General features: G+C 34.1%; 1 protein-coding gene across 6 annotated transcripts in view; it reads right to left on the bottom strand.

Annotated features, from left to right (window-relative positions):
• Window positions 1-21,122, bottom strand: part of LOC128221261 (trichohyalin-like) — an 86,188-nt gene that overhangs the window by 12,640 nt on the left and 52,426 nt on the right. For 4 of the 6 annotated variants that reach the window (XR_008258931.1, XM_052929800.1, XM_052929801.1 and 1 more), the window contains 10 exons: window positions 15,627-15,668; window positions 13,746-13,793; window positions 13,542-13,583; window positions 11,474-11,515; window positions 8,064-8,159; window positions 7,414-7,479; window positions 6,655-6,747; window positions 5,174-5,215; window positions 1,104-1,199; window positions 415-480 (listed from right to left, as the gene is read on the bottom strand). Coding sequence is in view for 5 of the 6 variants with exons in the window: in XM_052929800.1 (XP_052785760.1) it covers window positions 415-480; window positions 1,104-1,199; window positions 5,174-5,215; window positions 6,655-6,747; window positions 7,414-7,479; window positions 8,064-8,159; window positions 11,474-11,515; window positions 13,542-13,583; window positions 13,746-13,793; window positions 15,627-15,668 (633 nt within the window). In the remaining variant the exon portion in view is untranslated. The remainder of the gene's footprint in view (window positions 1-414; window positions 481-1,103; window positions 1,200-5,173; window positions 5,216-6,654; window positions 6,748-7,413; window positions 7,480-8,063; window positions 8,160-11,473; window positions 11,516-13,541; window positions 13,584-13,745; window positions 13,794-15,626; window positions 15,669-21,122) is intronic. The other 2 variants (XM_052929802.1, XM_052929803.1) reach the window with 2 other exon arrangements.

Genomic DNA, 21,122 nt, shown 5'->3' on the forward strand with positions numbered 1-21,122 from the left:
CCGCTTGATTGGTCGCATGAGACCCACCTCATGCGGTGCGAAAATGGCCGAGAAGTTACGGATGTAATCTCGGTCCGATATAGTCCAATGAGATCACGGCATACAAATCGTTTTAGGCAGGATATTGTTAAATATGACGATAGCTCTTTAAAAAGGGGATTCTTTCCTGTTTGTAATCGGCTATTGGACTGATCGGAAAATGCTTATGCATATTCAAGATTTACGAAGTTGCCCTAGCCATGTACCGAGTATCATATATGTTATAACACGCTCCAGGATGCCGACAACGAAATTGTATATGCTAAATGATTGACTGTCCTAGATTACATTTCAGTTGATAGTCTTCCAGTTGAATGTTAAAAAACATATTTAACAAAATAAAATATTTACACTGGAGAAAGTTCAAAGGCTTACCTCAGCATTAAACATTCCTCCTCCAGTTGTATTATTGTCTCGTTCAAAATCCGTTCACTTTCGCTACTTGGAACAGGATAAAAGATAATAAGTGCATCTGGTCAAACACTAAGGGGAACTTAAAACTTACTACTGCTATTACTTTCGCATTAAACAGTATGCTCCATTATGGCCAGAGATAGTGTTTAAATTCGCACAGTGTAAAGTCTGATTAATCATAGTTTGCATTCTTACAAAGCAATTCGACAATGAAATATATTATTTGGAAAATAATAGCTAAATTAACAATTTCGAAACAAGTCACCGAAAGATGTGTTACTGTTAATAATAATATTAAAACACTGCGAACTTTTGTTTCATTTTGATTATATGTACAACTCATTTCCGGTAAGAAACCAGTTTCCTTGTACGAGTGGTATTCTTAGTTTTTATATTTCTATTCAAGTACGTAATTTTGTGTGATTTTTTTTTTGCATTTTGAAAACAATGCTAAATTAAAAATAGTTTTTTTGATAAAATGTCTTTTTCATAAATGGATAAGATATAGTTTAACGTCTTCTCGTGATTTTTTTTTATTTCGTTTTTAAATCTACTTAGAAGTGAACTTGAAAACACAGTTAAAGTAACGGTCGCATTTGGCTGTATTAAGTCAGGTCGATGCATTTATCATAATTTTTTTAGTAACTTACCTATCTTGTGAAATGTCTTGTCTACGTCTGTATTTACCAGTGTCAAAGTTTTGCCCTTTCCATTGGTCGATTTGTTGGTCCTTCTGCTTAGTGTGCCTGTCAAATTTGAAAGCGATCACTTTCTATTTTCCTTTTAATTGAAAGTACATTATTGTTGTGCAATGATTTTAATTAACAAAAGGAATAGTAAGGAGTAGCTCGGAAAAAAACCCTACACGATACGAAATGAGGATTTATAATACAGCTCAACGGTATTTCCAAATTAAAAAAGGTTAATACAAATTGCATAAAGCTGAAGGTATACTTTTAAAGGAAACTACACTTTAAAAAGTCATTGCTGTGTATGAACTAAATACAATACTTTTCACTGAACTTAAAACTTTAAAAAAAAAAATCAGGCCGTACATAATATTGTACATTTAATTATCAATATATATTTGGTATAACGAATTTGCAGACATGTGGTCTGTTTGCGTGTATAATAACAGGCAGTTGACCTTATGCCGTCTCATATTTAAGAAAACCTCGTTAATTGTTCAATTTGTTTGGTTGTGATTTGTTAATGTGAAATATAATTGTAATATTGTTTAATTTTTATATTGGGCAATGATGAACTTATTATTTGACTTTATAAATATACGTTTCGATATAATGTACACATATTTGATACGATATATATGTTTTATTAAACCTTTATCACATGTAACTACCCATCGCGGGTCACAAATAATAAATGTTTATAGACATATTGTTTTCTCCAATAGATGTTGTTCAAAATAACCAAGACATGAATGGAAACATTCCGGATTCATAAACAAAAAGTAGTATATCCCTACATATTTGTCATCATTTGTTGTGTTTGCCCATATTTATATTCTTTATAACACGACATGTGTATCCTATACTGATTCGTTCTAGTAGTATGTCCATGAGTCTTCCTGTTACAATATAAACTTATGAAAGCGTAGTCCAAAAACGTCTACATTAATTAACTTATGATACTGCTAATGCGGACTCGTATACAATAGTGCTGCGGAACGAACGTCCATCTAAGTCCGTTGATTTCAGTATAACAAGAGTGCTGCAAAATGAACGTCAATCAAAGTCCGTTGATTACAGTAAATCAAAAGGGCTGCGAGACGAGAATCTTTTGAAGTCAATTAATTTCAGTATAACAAGAGTACTGCAGAACGAACAACAATTGCAGTCTTTTTATTTTAGAATAACAAAAGTGCATCAAACCGAACGACAATCGAAATCCGTTGATTTTTAGAATAACAAGTCTACTGCGGAACGAACGTTAGTCGAAGTCCGTTGGTTTCAGTGTAATCGAATACCGTTAATTTCATTACAACAATAGTGCTGCGGAACGAACTTCAATCGAAGTCCGTTGATTTTAGTACAAAAAAGTGCTGCAGAACGAACGTTAATCGATGTCCGTTGATTTCAGTATAACAAGAGTGCTGCAAAATGAACGTCAATCAGAGTCCGTTGATTACAGTAAAACAAAAGGGCTGCGAGACGAGCATCTTTTGAAGTCAATTAATTTCAGTATAACAAGAGTACTGCAGAACGAACAACAATTGCAGTCTTTTTATTTCAGAAAAACAAAAGTGCAGCAAAACGAACGACAGTGCAAATCCATTGATTTTTAGAATAACAAGTCTACTGCGGAACGAACGTTAATCGATGTCCGTTGGTTTCAGTGTAACAAGAGTGCTGCGGAACGAACGTCATTCGGATGTCGTTGATTTCAGAACAAGATTGCCGCGGAACGAACGTCAATCGAAGTCCGTCGATTTCAGTTTAACAAAAGTGATGCTGAACGGACGACAATCGAAGTCTGTTGATTTCAGTATGACAAGAGTGCCACAGAACGAACGTTTATCGAAGTCAGTTGATTTCGGAGAAACAAGGGTGATGAAGAACTAACGCCAATCGAAGTTCGCTGTTTTCGGTATAACAAGAGTGCTGCTTTACGAACGTCGATCGAAGTCAGTTGATTTCAGCATGACAAGAGTACTGCGGATCGAACGTCAATCAAAGTACGTTGATTTCAGTATAACAATAGTGCTGCGGATCGAACGTCAATCAAAGTACGTTGATTTCAGTATAACAATAGTGCTGCGGAATGAACGTCAATCGAAGTCCGTTGATTTCAGGATAACAAGAGTTTTGCGGAATGAACGTCAATCGAAGTCCGTTGATTTCAGGATAACAAGAGTAATACAAAACGAACACCAATCGAAGTCCGTTGTTTTCGGTATAAGAAGAGTTCTTCGAAATGTACGTCAATTGAAGTCCGTTGTTTTCAGTATAACACGAGTGCTGTTGAACTAATGTCAATCGAAGTCCGTTGATTTTAATATAACAAGAGTGCTGCTGGACGAACGTCAATCGAAGTCCGTTGATTTTAATATAACAAATGTGCTGCTGGACGAACGTTAATCGAAGTCTGTTGATTTAAGTGTGACAAGAGTGCTAAAGAACGAACGTCAATCGGAACCCGTTGTTTTCAGTACAGCAAGAGTACTGCGGAACAAACGTCAATCGAAGTCCGTTGATTTCAGTATAACACGAATGCTGCGGAACGAACGCTTATCGAAGTCCGTTGGTTTTGGAGTTACAAGAGTGCTAAAGAACGAACGTCAATCGCAACCCGTTTATTTCAGTACAGCAAGAGTATTGCGGAACGAACGTCAATCGAAGTCCGTTGATTTCAGTATAACAAGAGTGCTGCGGAACGAACGTTTATCGAAATCCGTTGGTTTTGGAGTTACAAGAGTGCTAAAAAATGAACGTCAGTCGAAATCCGTTGATTTCAGTTAACAGGAGTACTGCAGAACGTACGTCAATCGAAATCCGTTGATTTCAGTATAAGAAGAGTGCTGCTGAACGAACGTCAATCGAAGTCCATTGATTTCAGTATAACAATAGTGCTGCGGAATGAACGTCAATCGAAGTCCGTTGATTTCAGTATAATAAGAGTGTTGCGGAATGAACGTCAATCGAAGTCCATTGATTAAAGTACAACAAGAGTATTGCAGAACGAACGTTATTAGGAGTCCTTTAATTTTAGAATAGCACGAGTGCTTCGCAACGAACGTCAATCGAGGACCGTTGATTTCATTATAACAGGAGTGCTGCGGAACGAACGTCAATCGAAGTCCGTTAATTTCAGTATAACCAATGTGCTGCAGAATAAACGTCAATCGAAGTCCGTTGATTTCAGTATGACAAGAGTGCTGCTGAACGAACGTCAATCGAGGTCCTTTGATTTCATTATAACAGAAGTGCTGCGGAACGAACGTCAATCGAAGTCCGTTGATCTCAGTATAACAATAGTGCTGCGGAACGAACGTCAATCGAGGACCGTTGATTTCATTATAACAGAAGTGCTGCGGAACGAACGTCAATCGGAACCCGTTGATTTCAGTACAACAAGAGTGCTGCGAAGCGAACGTCAATCGAAATGCATTAATTTCAGTACACCAAGGGTGCTGCAGAACGAACGTTGATCGGGGTTCGTTAGTTTCAGTAAAGCAAGAATGCTGCGGAACGAGCGTCAACTAACGCTTTTGGTTTCAGTATAAAGAGCGACATAATCCTTATATCACTAAATTTAGAGTTTGATGCATTGCTGTATACATATTTGATGAATTGTGTCACTTAAAAGATGTGTACCAAGTGGTTTATAAATGTACTTAAGAGTTTTCAGTTTTAAGTACACCGTTCTGATTTCTGCTGATATGAATACTTTCCAATTGAATTTAATTTTAGTACAAGCAGTATTTCATGCTTATGAAGAGGACTTGCATATCTTCCGGACAGACCCAAGTTACTGAAATGAATGTACATTGTCTTCTTTGCAAAAAAATATTTCCATATTTTAGAAGAATTTCAGTGTTTATCAATTGCTTCAAGATGTGTTAATGTACGTATCGCACCACTATAAAAGTCTCTACCTCGCTTAATATAAATGCACACAAAATTACATACTTATTTTACTTGTTGAATATATAAATGTTACAACTGATGATAATATAAATACATTATACTACACAAATTACCTTCGCCATCGTTCTTCTATCGGTGCCTTTTCATCCCGCGACCTGAAATGTCTCTATATATAGCACACATATTGATTGCTTTTCTAGTCATGTCCTATGTAAATGTGTTTGTACGCCGACTTCGATACCAGCGACACGGCCATGAACATATCTATTGCAAATAAGACGAGCGTTCTTATGATACTGCAGATGCACACTTAATCCATTTGTGACCATTTATAAGCCCAACTTCGGAATCTTTTCTTAGATATTCCTTTAAATCTCCTGTTTGCTAATTGCTTATAAATCTACTTTGGTTGGAATTGATATTTACATTTAATATAAAATAACGTCGGAAATATCCGTCATGGGCATAATACTTAAACACGACTAAATACATTACATATATTCTTATATTTAATTAACTGATACGTTGTCAACAAATCAAGTCATGCTTACAACAATCAATTATTTTTAAGCGAATATATCTTTATAATCCATAAGATAGCATGACAGAGTATTCCTCACAGTAAAACAACATACATGTATCCTGAAATATGCAATGGCGAGCTTCACTCTATTAAGAGAACCCATTTTATAATGCACTAAGCATAAAAAAAACATTTCTAAAACCTCTTGAAATGAACAAGTGTACTGTACGGCGTACGGCGGCCAAGATATTTATGATAGCCGTCAGCCTATATCAAGAGGCAGTCAACACATTTTGAAGCAAGTGCAGTGTTGGATATATACGAAAAGAAAAAAAGTTGGCGGATTGATACACACGTTGGTTGATGGTTTCAAACTGAGAAATCACGTTTTGGGTTTCCAATAGCATAGATAACTGACTCAACCATACAATTATATACAATTATAGCTGTTTTGCCATATCTGTGTTACTTTGCATTAGTATTAGACCTTAACGGCATTGTACATAGTTACCCTTACGAATGCAATCTCAAAAAACAATCAAATTTCAGCAGTTTTAAGCCAAAAACGTTACCTGTTTCTTAAATATAAGTGAAATAACTGTTATAACTCAAAATGTAAAAAGCCTTTTTAAACTAACATAAGTACAAATTTACATTCAGTTAAGGTCATAATTTTAGTCTTATTTGATTACCTTGATTCTTCTTCGGAGTTATGCTTCAACCCATAAGAAGAAAACACACATAACCTTAGATAAATCTATTTCAAAAGCGTAGCCAAGTTATCTAGATATCAGATATGTATACGACTGTATATTTTTAGAACGGATAATATGGATCTCCGAAACAATACAACTATATTTTACGCAACAACAAGTTTCAGGTAGAATTGTAGGAATGTGAGACAATGTTTCAAAGTCATAATATTTGAGCAATGTAACAGATACAGACTTAGGTTTGCTTTTGTTACTAACAGAAACTCTGCTCGGACAGTTCAAAATGCTATTTTATTCATTAAATATTGTGTATACGCACCGCGTACAACTTAACACATTGTAAAACCATAATACTTACTCAATTGATTTTTGCAAAGTTGTTAATAGTTCACGTTTTTCTTTCAATTCGTTTTCTTTAACCTTTAGCACTTCGGGCGATGTACAGTGTATCCTGAAACAAAAACGTGGTATCAACGATTTGATTCACAGACGGACTCAATTTTGCCGGCTAAGAATATTTGCAATTTTAACCTTTACTTTATAAGACCAATTATCTTTATTTGTTTCTAATCATATGCAATAAATGTTTTAAAGACAGTTATATGCTATACTATCAAAAAACGCCATAATGGTGAGACTAAATTGTATTATCCTAAGCACCCCAGCGTATCCCTGAGCAAATACTGTACTGAACAAGGTCTAATCCAGCCGCTTGATTGGTCGAATGAGACCTACATCATGCGGTGCGGAAATGACCGAAAAGTTTCGAAATAATCTAATGAAATCCTGGCTGACAAATCGTATTAGGCAGGATATTGTTAAATATGCCGATATCATATCCCAAATTAATAATAAATAAAATTCCTTTTTATTATCGGCTGTTTTACTGGCCGGAAAATGCTTATGAATATTCATGATTTATGAAGTTTCCCTAGCTAATTTGCCCAGGGTATCATATAGGTTTTAATACGCTGGGGTGCCAAGGATGAAATTGTATATGCTACATGACTGATGGTCCTAGAATACATTTCAGTTGCTACAGTTACAGTTGATTTTTCAGAAGCGTAGTCATTTAACAAAACAAAATATTTTTACTGGAAAAAAATCAAAGCCATACCTCAGCATTGAACATTCCTCCTCCAGTTGCCCTATTGTCTCGTTCAAAATCCGTTCACTTTCGCTACTTGGAACAGGAAAACAGATAATAAGTGTATCTTGTCAAACAATGAGGAACTTTAATTTGCTACTGCTTTTACTTTCGCATTAAACAGTATGATCCATTATAGCCAGAGATTGTGTTTACATTCGCTCATTGTATTGTCTGATTAATAATATAATTTTGCATTTTACCAATTAATGCGACAATGAAGTATGATATTTGAAAAATATAGTCTAAATAACAATTTCGAAACTAGTCAACGAATGCAGTATTACTGTAAATAATCAAATTTAAACTCTGCAAACTTTTGTTTGTTTTGACTGTATGCACAATTAAGTTTTCCTTAAGCAACCAGTTTTCTTATCCGAGTGGTATTCTCAGTTCTTATATTTCCTTTCGAATACGTAATATGTGAGAATTATTTTTGAAACTAATGCTAAATTAAAAATATTTGTTTGATAAAATGTCTTTTTCATAAATGGAAACGACGTTTTTTTCGTGTTTAATTTTTCTATGAATTGAACTTGAAAACACAGTGTTAGTATCGATCGCATTTGGTTGTTGTAAGTCAGGTCAATGTATTTATCATGAAAGTATAAATAACATACCTATATTTCGAAATGTCTTGTCTACGTCTGTAATTCCTACGGTCAAAGTATTGCCTTTTCCAATGGTCCATTTTTTGGTCCTTCTGCTTGCTGTGCCTGTCAAAATTTCTAAGCGTTAACTTTCTGTATTCCTTTTAATTGTAAGTACATTATTGTTGTGCAATTATTTTAATTTACAAAAGGAATTTTAAGGAGTTGCTCGGAACAATAATTTTCGTACTACAAAATGAGGAGTTATAATACAGCTCAACAGTATTTCCTAATCTGAAAAGGTTTATACAAGTACAAAATGCTTAAAGATGAAGGTATACTTTTAAAGGAAACTACACCTTAAAAAGTCATTGTTGTTTATGAAATATATACAATACTTTCCAATGAATTTAACACTTTATCACGCTGAATAAAATATTGTAAATTTAATTAATAAAATATATTTGGTAACACCAATTTGCAACGAGTGGTCTGTTTGCGTGTATAAAAACAAGCAGTCGACCTTGAGATGCGGACTTACGGCTAATGTTGACTTGTATTTAAGAAAACCTCGTTAATTGTTCAATTTGTTTCGTTCTGATTTGTTAATGTGAACAATAATTGGAATTTTGTTTCATTTTTATATTGGACATTGATGAATTCATTATTTGACTATAAACATACTTACCGGTAGAATGTTATCACATATATTTGATACGATAAATATGTTTTATTAAACCTTTATCACATGATACCACCCATTGCGGGTCACAAATAATAAATGTTCATTGGCTGATATCTTTTCTCCGATAAATGTTGTTCACAATAACCAAGATATGCATGGAAACATTCCGGATTCACCAACTGAAAGTTGTCTATGCCTACATATTTGTCATAATTTGTTGTGTTTGCCAATTTCTATATTCTTTATAACACGACACGTTCTAGTATTATGTCCATAAGTATGAGTCTTGCTGTTTATATTGTTTACAATATGGACTTATGAAGGCGTGAAGCAAAAACGTTTACATAAATTAAATCATGATACTGCTGATGCAAGCTCATATATAAATGTGACCAATTATAAGCCCAATTTTGGAATCTGTTTTTCAAAGTGTGCCTTCAATAGTTCTTCTTTGAAAAATTATTATATTTCTCATCTTTTTATGAATAAGTTATAAACTCAATGAATGTGACTTTGATATCCATTTTTATCATTTTATTGTTGCGTTTCCCTTAAGGCCAAATAAAAAAATAGGTGCGTTTCAGGTAACGCTGCCAAAAAAATAAGGTAGGTAGGTTGGACTATTTTTTATTGTTTTTTATATATATTTTTTTTATATCGATTTCAGTAGCTGTTGACTCAGACTGTACCAGAAATAAAAGTCATCAATTTTCAGGTTTATCAGCAGTTTTTAAACATGTTCCATGCTTCAGAGATAATCTTTATTTGTCTGGTTAAATACTTTGACAATGATGGTTGGATTTTAACTAAGTTATGGTACACCACTCTTTTATTATTAAAGACTTTCCAGGAGGTTTTACCTTTCTTTATGCACCCTGTTGCTTTCAATCACCCGCTGTAGTATCACCTGCTCACCTGCCTGTTACATAATTACATGGAGAGTGGGACAGCAAATTTACCATATAAGCCATCAGCCAAGGAAACCTCAATGCTGTCAAGAGGTCCTGGGGATCAGGTTTTGAAGAACAAGTAACATGCAGGTTTTATTGCCAAAATTGCACACTTAAGTCTGACATATCAATCCGATAGTCAGTATCTGACACATTTGTATCTGACAAGAAAATAAAGTTCAAGTATTGAAATATACCTGTCACACAAGCACAAACTACCAGTAATTCACCTTAGAGTTTGGACACTCTAAATATTTGGACACCCATTAATTATTTCAAAAATAATTTATTTTGCTTAGTGACTACCTAATTTTACGACACCCAAAGGACATCAATTATGACTTTTACAGTAACTAAGTCTCACAGACAAAGATTATTGATCTTTATCCTTTGAAGGTATTTGCCTGGCTTGATTCTCTAACAGTATATATCAATGTGACAAGTTAATTAGTTACTACCCATCCTAAACGAGTTATTGCCTGTTGAAAAGGAAGTGTGATATATATAATGGAGGATTTAAGAAACAACAAGGGCAATCAAGGGATTAAGAAAACACAGATATGACATGTTTGTAAAACGATCCGCCAATAAACTTTGAAACTTGTACCACACTTTTAATATATACTTTATGAAGCAAGAATCGTACAGTAATACTCATTGAAACATCAATAGAACAGTAAAAAAGCACGTTCAATGATACAGGTAACTATTCAATGTGATGAATTAAAGTTAAAAATGCAATACTTCAGTTACAATCGAAAACACCACCCAGACACATTAATCCTGCATAACAATATCCATGCTCTCCACGAGATCCTCGTTGGTATAACTGTGAGTTATGTGACGTCACACAGTGTGACTGTTTAACATGAGCCAGTTTCCAGTTTAGTATTTATAAAGACATCGAAGGGGCTGTTAATTTTCAATTGCTATATCCCTTAGTTAGAACAAAGTTGTTTACATAAATCAGTCTAATTGCCTTGCCTGTTTTAAATCCTAAATTGAGTCAATTACATCTTGTAAAATCAAAATCCTTCAGAAGTGGGACATCAGAAACACAAGGAAGAGGAACAGTAAGATGACTTTGTGGTTGAAAATGTTATTCAAAAAATTGCCTTGTCAATGTTCGATTCGTAGACTATGACGTCGTGGATGAGAGTGGGAATGTGTTTGGACGACGTAGGACTAGTTTATTTTGAATAGGTTTCCAAAAATCTGATGGGGGGAAGTATTTTCTCGGAGTTTCAAAGCAAGTTTTCTTATGATTAATTGCTTGGCAGTTCTAATATTATGCATGCTATTCTAAATAAACTAGATTAACTTTCTTGTAAATGTGTCTTGACCACAAGCAGTAACTTTTACTTTTCAGATTTTCATCAGACCGCAAGTTGTTACAGCTCATACAAATACAAAGAATTTCATATAAATACAGTTTACTTATAAAAAAAACATGACTGGTAATGTCACCTGACTTAGCTCATGAACACAAATTAAAGGAAAGGGAACTAGTCGACCTGTGTTACCATTTGTTTGGTTTTCGTTGATTGAAGTTAAGACTAAGATCCTTGAATGAAACGAGTACTTGTAATATTTTAAACTGAACTTGTCCGATGACTTGTTAATATTGTCGCAAACTACAATCATTAAATTTGCTTTGCAATCGGCATCACTATTGGCATGACCATTCCAATCGTGTCAACGCGCATCCAAGTGTAAGTGCAATTCGTACCGAACCTCAATGAAGCAAAACTAAACAATAAATTATTATATTGTTATGAATACAGTATATTCCGTAAAACACTTACCGGAATTCAGGAATTTCTGGTCTGCTTTGTGCAACGTCATCTCTGGAAAAAATGTCATGCTTCAAAAACATGATTGTTAGAGTTATAATACAACAACGCTCTCCGACGTTATTATTCTTTCACTTTTATTCTAACAAATTATTAATGAAATAAGATTTTACAAGTATGCCAAGATTGGCATATTGTCAAAGACAAACCGTTTATGAAGGCTAATAACCGTACTAAGGGAAGTATCGGCGTTTCAAAGCCAGATTCAAACCCTTACGGGTATGTCTAAATTTGTGTTAAATAAAGCTTGATCCTATTTCGTTTAACATCATTATTTTTTGAAAGTATTTTTATATGTTAAACATGACTTTTATGTGCAGTGTCATGTTTAGAAATTACGGAAATAATAAATCGCTTTTAGCGAAATCTACGCTGAATTATATTGTTGTAATATTCAAAGCTTTTCATTTAATAATTTAGTGACAATTGTTTTTATCATCGTTATCATTGATTATATAAAATACTAAATAATCTTGCTTCATAACATTTTGTACAGACTTTTGTACAAGCATTCGCATGAGCGACTTTTTTTAAATCCAAAAGCAATAAAACCAAGATTGTGTAAGTTTACTGTTAATTAAAATGAAAGGTGGTAAACAACTCAGTGACATGTGTTTCAATATATAGCGAATACAAGTAACGCCTGTAACAATAATAACATATAATGAACAAGCTCAACCAATACGAAGACCGTTAAAAAGCTCATGGTAAATGTCTCACCTATTCTTAGGGTACGAAACAAGCCTATGTTCCACTATGAAAATATGTTCTGGTCATTTGATTAATGACGTATCACTTGTACCGAACCGGACCAAACAAAATAGTATTGAAGCTAAACATTCAAACGTGTAGTCTAGCTTAAGAATTTACTTACTTAAAATCTTTGGAACTTCCTTTAAACCGAGCTTTTCCATCATCAAAGAAAAGGATTGACTTCAAACACAAATGCTGGCAGTTCAAGAGACCATATGTATTGAATAACACATAACACATAAAATGTTTGTTCAAGTAATACCTCAGATACTTTTGTTCAAACTTTATATAATCTTCAAGACAACTATATAATTGCCTCTTTTATACTGATGCCTATGGCTTATAAGTTTAAACCTATTTGGACTCAGTGAATGTTTTTCTTAAAAAATGACAGCTGTATATACAGAAATTCATGATGCACAGCACACATACTGATATAATTGTTGCTTATCAATCTCAACATTTACTTCAAGATTTAATTAGTTTAACCATGCACATAACGTATGTAATTGCGCATGAACATGTAAAAGCAGTCATGACGTTAAGACGTTACGTATTTAAAGAACTTTTAAGGAACGGGTCGAATATATGTTTAGAGTATGTATATGTGATATTATCAACAAAAGTAATTTAAATAATCAACAAGAAATGTATACTGCCATAAAATATTTTCCCAAAATTACCGTTAATCCAAACTGGCAAAACATATCCTAGATGGAACTCGCAGCATGGTTAACAAATAGGGGAGTTTTAATTCCGTAAACACATATCAATGGTAACAGCCTTATTCCAACGTTAGTCCATGCTGTACAACTTAAATGTTGCAAGAGGTTAACCGTGAGCATTATTAGATTTTAGCTTGCTTGAATGTGTATTTCAAAACAAAGAGATTAAGACCAACTCTTGTAATAGCCTTTATAAAAAAATAGGCTTAATATGATAACAGTTTACTTGTAGTAACATGATTTGTAATATAACCTGACTTAAATACTGAATACAAAGTTAAAGAAATAAAAGAATCAACTTGTGTCCCCATTTCTTTTGTTTTAAATGATTGAAATTAAGCCTAAAAGGTTTAAACTAAAATAGTCCACGTGACACTTCAAATGGAACTTGCTTGTAGACTACCTTACATTGTCGCAACATATACTTTGCAAATTAAGTCATCATAACTATTTAATTCGCGTTTACGCGTTGATAATTGTAAAGGCCATTCGCACTGACACTTAATAAGCAAAACCATTATATTGGTCCAGAATGAACTAACCTGTTTTCGGAACACTCTGATGCGCTCCCCGTGACGTCATCTCTGAAATAAATCAAATGTAAGGCTAAGAAACAGACTTCTTTCACTCTGATAGTATGTTCTGGACATTTCATCTAGGACATATCACCTATACCGAACATGACGACCCGAACAGCCTAGGAAGTAAACTAGCATACGTGTTATCAAGCTAAAGCCTTTACTTACTTAACATCTTCTAAACTTCCTTTGAACTTAGCAATTTCTTCCTTCAGTCTAAAATGAAGAAATGTTTGTTATAACATTGATGTTAGAAATAAAAAATAAACCAAAGGTATAATATTTTATTGCCTCTTTTATACAACTAGGTTTAGTGAAACTTATATCAGAGCAGCGAATGACGGTTCTTTCTTAAATGAAAGAAATGACAGCATCTTATACAGATATAGATGATGCACAGCTTATACTTTGTAGGAGTAGTAGTAGTACTAGTAGTAGTACAGTACAAGTAGTAGTAGTGATAGCAGTAGAAGCAGTACTAGTAGTAGTAGTGGTAGTAGTAGTACAGTACTAGTAGTAGTAGTAGTAGTAGTAGTAGTAGTAGTAGTAGTAGTAGTAGTAGTAGTAGTAGTAGTAGTAGTAGTAGTAGTAGTAGTAGTAGTAGTAGTAGTAGTAGTAGTAGAAGTAGTAGTAGTAGTAGTAGTAGTAGTAGTAGTAGTAGTAGTAGTAGTAGTAGTAGTAGTAGTAGTAGTAGTAGTAGTAGTAGTAGTAGTAGTAGTAGTAGTAGTAGTAGTAGTAGTAGTAGTAGTAGTAGTAGTAGTGGTAGTAGTAGTAGTAATAGTAGTAGTAGAAGTAGTAGTAGTAGTAGAGGCAGTGGCAGGAGTAGTAGTAGTAGTAGTAGTAGTTGCAGTAGCAGTAGCAGTAGCATTAACAGTAGTAGTTACAGTAGAAGTAGTAGTAGTAGTAGTAGCCTTCCAAAGTCAAGTACTGTGTTTCTGCTAAACCGGCGTAATATTGTTTTTATTATTTTGACTAAGAAAAGACTGGTTTGCGTCTAGATGTTTATCATAGATATTGAAATCGTACCCATCCGCGGTGTGACCTTAAAAAACGCCATTTCAAAATGTATAGCGAAGGTTGTCATATTTCACAATATATTTTTCTATTGTTTTAGTTTACAAGAATGAATAAAGATGAATGTCAATTGTCGGAATATTGTTTATTTTATCATCTTTATCTTACATAAATTGCCTATTGTGATCATTAATATCAATTAGAATATTGGCAAGCGATGCATACAAAATACAGATTTACGTTAATCAAATTATCTCTACCAATGTCCTCACTTTCCAATGATTAGGTTGAAATGCATTGCAGAAAGCGTAACCTTATAATCAGCGTGAAAATGCATTACACCAATCGGTTTAGTGACTATTCACACGACAACTAGAGTTACCAGACACATACAAAGCTTTGACTGAGGCAAAACACGTTGTCTGTACAATTAGGTCAACATTTTAATATAAATTACATAATACATAATGGAGAACAAATATCTTAAAGCCAGGGATAAAAGATTGACAAATTGATGTTTTATGCATTATTCTTAAACCGTTAGTAACGGCTTAAGTCATAAAACATTAAATTTGGACTAGAAATATGAAAATCTGCGATCTGATCTTTTGTCAAGTCTTTCATAACTGTTTGCAGATATCTACAAAATTGCTAATTCCAAGACAAAACGGTAAATCTGTGAGAGTGCAGCTTTAAATAAATCAAAGAACGAGTATTGGTTTATATAAGTTATTGCGTACATCCAAAAATTTTCAGTAGAATTGTGCATCATTGCTCTAATACAATGATATTGCTGCCGTACGATTATAGCAGACAAAGGGGACTTATGTTAATTTGGGAGTATTGGGCTTGAAAATTGCATGGTAGCGTCAACATATGCACTATGAGTTGTGCATCTGTGTAGTGTGAAATTGGTCAGTGTTGTCGTTGTCAGTCAAACGATATTGCTACGACGTAGAATAAAATTAAGTCGTATGATTACTCGCAACAGGAGGCCGAAATTGATCTTAAGCAAAAAGCTTTAAATTCCTAAACCTTTTTATTTCCTCTTCCTTTTCCGAAAGTCTCTCAGTCAACCTGAAACAAATTAGAATAAGGTTTTATTATTTTCTTTACATACTTCTCCATTATAGTTTATAGCATTTCATTGACTATCTTAACAATTATTGTTTTAAGTGATTATTACTTTCGATAAATGTAATTGGAGTTATACAGGCTTGATGTGCGCGCAGTTGGGTAAAGGTCCCCTTGCGGTATTGACGAGAAATTAACTACTGTATGCGCATTTTCGACAGCTTAAGTAAACAAACGATTTGAAACGCTGATCATTGTGCCAGCAAACGGATTAAAGGTAAATTAAATAAGGAATTATACATGTTTATACATGTTATTTGAACAATAACGACTCTATCTTGTAGGCTTCAAACGAACAAGCAATCGGTATACACATACTCGATGACCTCAGTGTCATAATTGATGACTCGTCACTGACTGTCAAATGTGCTTTTGTGTATATCGTGTTATGAAATTTGTGAATTTTAACCATTTTTTTGAAGAATTGTATTACAATTTAAATACATCATAACATTCGGTTTCTATTGAAAATGATTGAGCACATTCACACAAAATGAGTTATGACTCATGTAAACAAAGCAAATACAAACACAGATGCTGATTTCTTAGGGTGATGCAGTTTTAGATTATGAAAATCAATATTTTGTAATTATCAGTATATTGTTCAACATTGTGTATAAATAACAAGCGACAGTTGTATTGTTGATTGTGTATAGTATTTATATTATAGTGTATGATCAGTATGCTTTTTTTATTGACTGGATAAACTTCAATAAGTCAACATTATAAAAAGCTCATAAGATGCGCATAAGGTGCAAAATCCATTAGTATAGTAAAACGGTTATTTTCTTGAAAATATATCTACGCTCAAATCATTATCAGACGAAATCATCAACTTGGTCAATTTGTTGATTAGAACAAACATATTTTGCAAGTTAGTCCGAAATATTTCCATATGAATTCAACCATTTGAATAAGTTAATATACACACGCAATTCCGCTGAATATTTTGCTAAGCTCTACAGCTGTTTAAGTTTTATTTTTTTAAGGTTCATATATTTTGAAATTAAATGGGTCATTGACGTTATAAAAAATGTTTATTTCAGTTTAATTATAATTTCAATTTCTTCAAAGACAGTAATAATGTGTCTGTTCACATGCATTGGAATAACTTTACTGTAACTTGAATTCGTATCGCAATTACTTTAATTCTAAAGTTTATATGTATTACTTCTGTCAAAATCCGCAAAAGGCATATTGCAACAAAGCATACCATTTAATAGAAATGCATTGGCTCGGAACTGCCAGTGCATAGGTAATTTATGGCATGCTTGTCATGTTCATTTAATTTTCAGTAAGTGTCACTAATGTGCAAATTTCTATGCCTTTGGTCATAGATTGAATAAAGTTCTCTCATAATAAGCTTGATCAAGATAAGTATTTCTTTACGAATTTAACAATTACTCTGTGTGATATACAAATGTTTCATATTTTGTTACATGTTTTGCAGGTTTAATTTTGTAAAACGAATTACAAATGTGGTTGACATTAAACGCGTTGACTTGCAAATTACCTATTTCATGGCTATGCAGAGACACTAACACACTGAACTAACCGGGCGGCTGGTTTTTACTTCCACACACTATTATATTGAAATCCTTTGCATGGCACTACCGTGCTAGTATTTTAAATATGGAAGTTGTTTTAATCGGCCAGTGGACTAGTCAAGGGCAACGCCTTTACCTTTTTGTTGCATGGAGGGGTACTTATGCGTAATACATCTAACAAAAATTGAAATTTTGGAACCGCCCCTGCATATTACACTGGTACTGGTACACCCCACTGTTCACAGATTCAGACTTCACATGTTTCAGTAACACAGGATGTATCGTCAATTTGATGTCTAAAATAAATACAGTAATTTGGTTACCGGAAGGATCATCATGAGCATCACTAGCAACATTTAAATACTTCGATAGTTTAATAAGAATCGAAATGATTTACTCGTTATTTTGATGATAAATACTGAAAGGGGACAGAAACCTGTGACAATGCATGTTTGCGTGATTAATTTTTATGAACTGTTTTATTGCTTAAACACAATTTAACCAGTTTTTTTTACTATCAAGCAAGACTAATTATCACATTTTTACTTACTACACATCAACATTCCATGCTGTAATTCTCATGTTTATAATATTACAGTTTTGCTATGCAGATGTATATGATTTATCCTGTAGGTATACTCTTGAAAGAACTAACCATTTTACAGTGGTATGTCAACTAACGGAACCGTGCGCGGGTGGATTACCCGTACAGCCGGGAAAATTCGTTGATGCTATCACTGTTTAAATGCCCTAATCCAATTCAGTTTTGTAATTGTATGCATGAATATAATAAAGAACAGCTTTGTAAATGTTTATATGAAAGACTACAGAAACAAGCTCAGCAGCAAAATGTTTAAACATACACCCGGTTTAATGGCACAGAGTAAACGCCGAAGACATAGAACACAAAAACAATCACAAACCAGAAACATGGAATAACAGCACAAAACAATTCAGTACATATATTCTACATACAAATCAACTAGTTGTGTTTATCAAGGATAGTAAGGTACCGTCTTGGAACGGTCAGTAAAATGTAAGTTTACATGAGGTTTAAACCAGTTTACGTGCACAAACCTCACTCTTATTCCAACAATATGGAATAACGTAAAAACGTAAAAGGTAAATCTTATCAAAGTATGCATTACTTGGAGGAATCTTAATTATAAAACAAATAATAGTAATGAATCGATAAACCCCAATTATTTCTATGCTTTGGGAGCCAAACTCTATCTGCAAATAAAAATACAATTCAGAGTACCTTATGCAACAACTTTCCAAAGATACGATGCAGTCATTGTTTGAACATATGAGCATTACACTGTTTGCTTTAGAAAATAAGTTTTAAGACTATGTGATCATATAATTTCATAATAAAAAGCATCATATTACAACAACTGGGAACAAAAAAAGAAAACATGAATAAAAATAAAAACGACATGTATTAGTTAAACTTTTCTTCTAAATTACCCCTAAACAAATAAGGCACTGCCTTGGACGGGCTCTATGAATGTTATCAACTTCAGAAAAAACTGTTTATGACGAACAATTTTCCTACGTATACAAGTGCAAATGGCAAATTTGATTGTATAGGACATACCACGACTTTGACTATGACCAATAAGATCATTTAGGTGCATAACAGGTAAGGTAAAGGCAATGCAAAATATATATTTTAATGGTTAAAATATCGCATATATACAAAAACAATAAAGTATTTATCACAATACTGGATATCATAAAAGCACGTAAGAGTACAAAAAAATTCTTAAAATTAATTATCACAGACTCTACTTTTTTCTGACACTCAACCTGTACATCACTATTTTAATATGTACGAGGGATGATCAATAATAACGTAGACTTGTCCCATATTTAGTTCATACTACTTGCAACATATTGAAATTGGTACCATTTAAAAGAGTTAACTTTATAATTAAATTTCCTATTTACTGCCTTGATAAGAATAGCATGACCTAGCATAGTGCGAACAACATGATATTATGCAACCATAGTTACGCGCTAACGGCACAAGTGACGTTTTGTCGTACGTATGCTGAATTAAAAACTTAATGAAATAAATATCAGCTGCAGAAATTCTTAAACAAATCCGCGAATGTTTGACGACGTTTGTGCGAACGTTTGGAAATTCGCGCAAACATTAAATTGTACAAAGAAATAGGGAAAACACCATCCGAAACGTATTAGCTACTAAAACTGAGACAATTACGTTTGTCGTGCATTGGTTTTCAAGTGGCATCGACGCTTTTCTGATGGCCGACAGTCCCTTGAAGATGTTGCAGGTCGTGGACGGAAGTCAACAATCGGACCGTCAGCTATGACGTTTATTGAAGAGAAACTGAAAGCGGACTGCAGAATGATTGTACGGGAGCTGTCAGAGGCTGCCAATGTCAGCTATGGAACCGAACACAGCATTTTGACCACCAAATTAAACATGCGGAATGTATTTAGCAGTATTCACTTATCTTGCATAATGATTTTTAATTTACAGTAGTATAACAATTCATTAATGTTGGATCGATTGGGGAATATTGCAAATTATTGTGATGATCACTAAAATGTTATAAATTGTTCCAAGTAAGGAAACGCAAACAGTTATTTTTATCATATTCAAAATCATTCTTTATTACTCTGATAGCCAATGTACATGCATTTGCAGGTGCACGCGCGCTGGGTGCCACGCATCCTGACCGACATCGAGAGAGACAGGCGCGTGAAGGAGTCGGGGAAGTTTTTACAGCGCATCAGAAAGAGCAATGACTTTCTGAACTACGTCATCACGACTGATGAGACCTGGCTATATCTGAGAGACCCAGAGACCAAGGCACAGTCGGCTGTATGGAAGAGAGCTGGGTCACCGCCACCGTTCCGCCGGTAAACAGATGTACAGATGTTTGCGGATTGTCAAGTAATGATCCTGTGTCACGCGGTGCCTGGGAGGACGGTAAACGCGGAGTATTATTTAAGGTAATATTCATTTAAAGTAAATACCAATAATATACATTCAGAAGAAGTTCAATTAATTTTACTTTGCATATTACATATTGTATAACATATCCAATATATCAACAATTGGGGTAAATCCATTTTGCGCAAATAGTTAATTCATAATAGAGATAATCATATTGATCTTGTAATTGCCAAACACTTGTCATGTGTCACACACAAGTATTTATCACACTTCTAACTATAATGTGACAGTATGACTCATAAAACGGTTTTAACATTGTGAACAGGAACTCGGCCGTGATCTCATCCGGGCGCTTAAAAAGAAGAGGGGTGACATTCTGATTGATAATTTCATCCTCCATCAGGATAATGCCCCACCATAAACTGCGGCGACCACTCAGCTTAAGATTAGCGTCCTAGGACTGGAGGTTTTTCCACATCCGCCGTCCTCACCTGACCTGGCTCCGTTCGACTTTGCTATTTTCCCGGAGTTGAAGTCCCACCTCAAAGGTCGCCGATTTGAAAGTTTACGGGAGCTACAGACGGCTGCAAACGCATTGATACACCAGTATCCGGCAGAGCACTATCGGGATATCATCTTCAACAAATGGCCAAAGAGACACGAAGGCTGTTTACAATGGTCCGGTGCCTACTTTGAGAAGAAGTGAGATCAGTTTGAAATGAAAATAAATCCCCTGTAGTTAACGTTGTTAACGCCATTCAAACTCATGGTAATTGTTTATAAACATACCTTGAACTATTTCGGGGCGCTATTTCGCATATCGTAGTTTCAATTGTCATGTGAATATATTATTCACGGAAACGGCGACCTGGCGATGACGAAAACTACCGAACGCAGTTACGTCACGCTCTGATGAAA

This window comes from Mya arenaria, chromosome 16 (assembly GCF_026914265.1).
Source record: "Mya arenaria isolate MELC-2E11 chromosome 16, ASM2691426v1".
Taxonomy (NCBI): Eukaryota; Metazoa; Mollusca; class Bivalvia; order Myida; family Myidae; genus Mya; species Mya arenaria.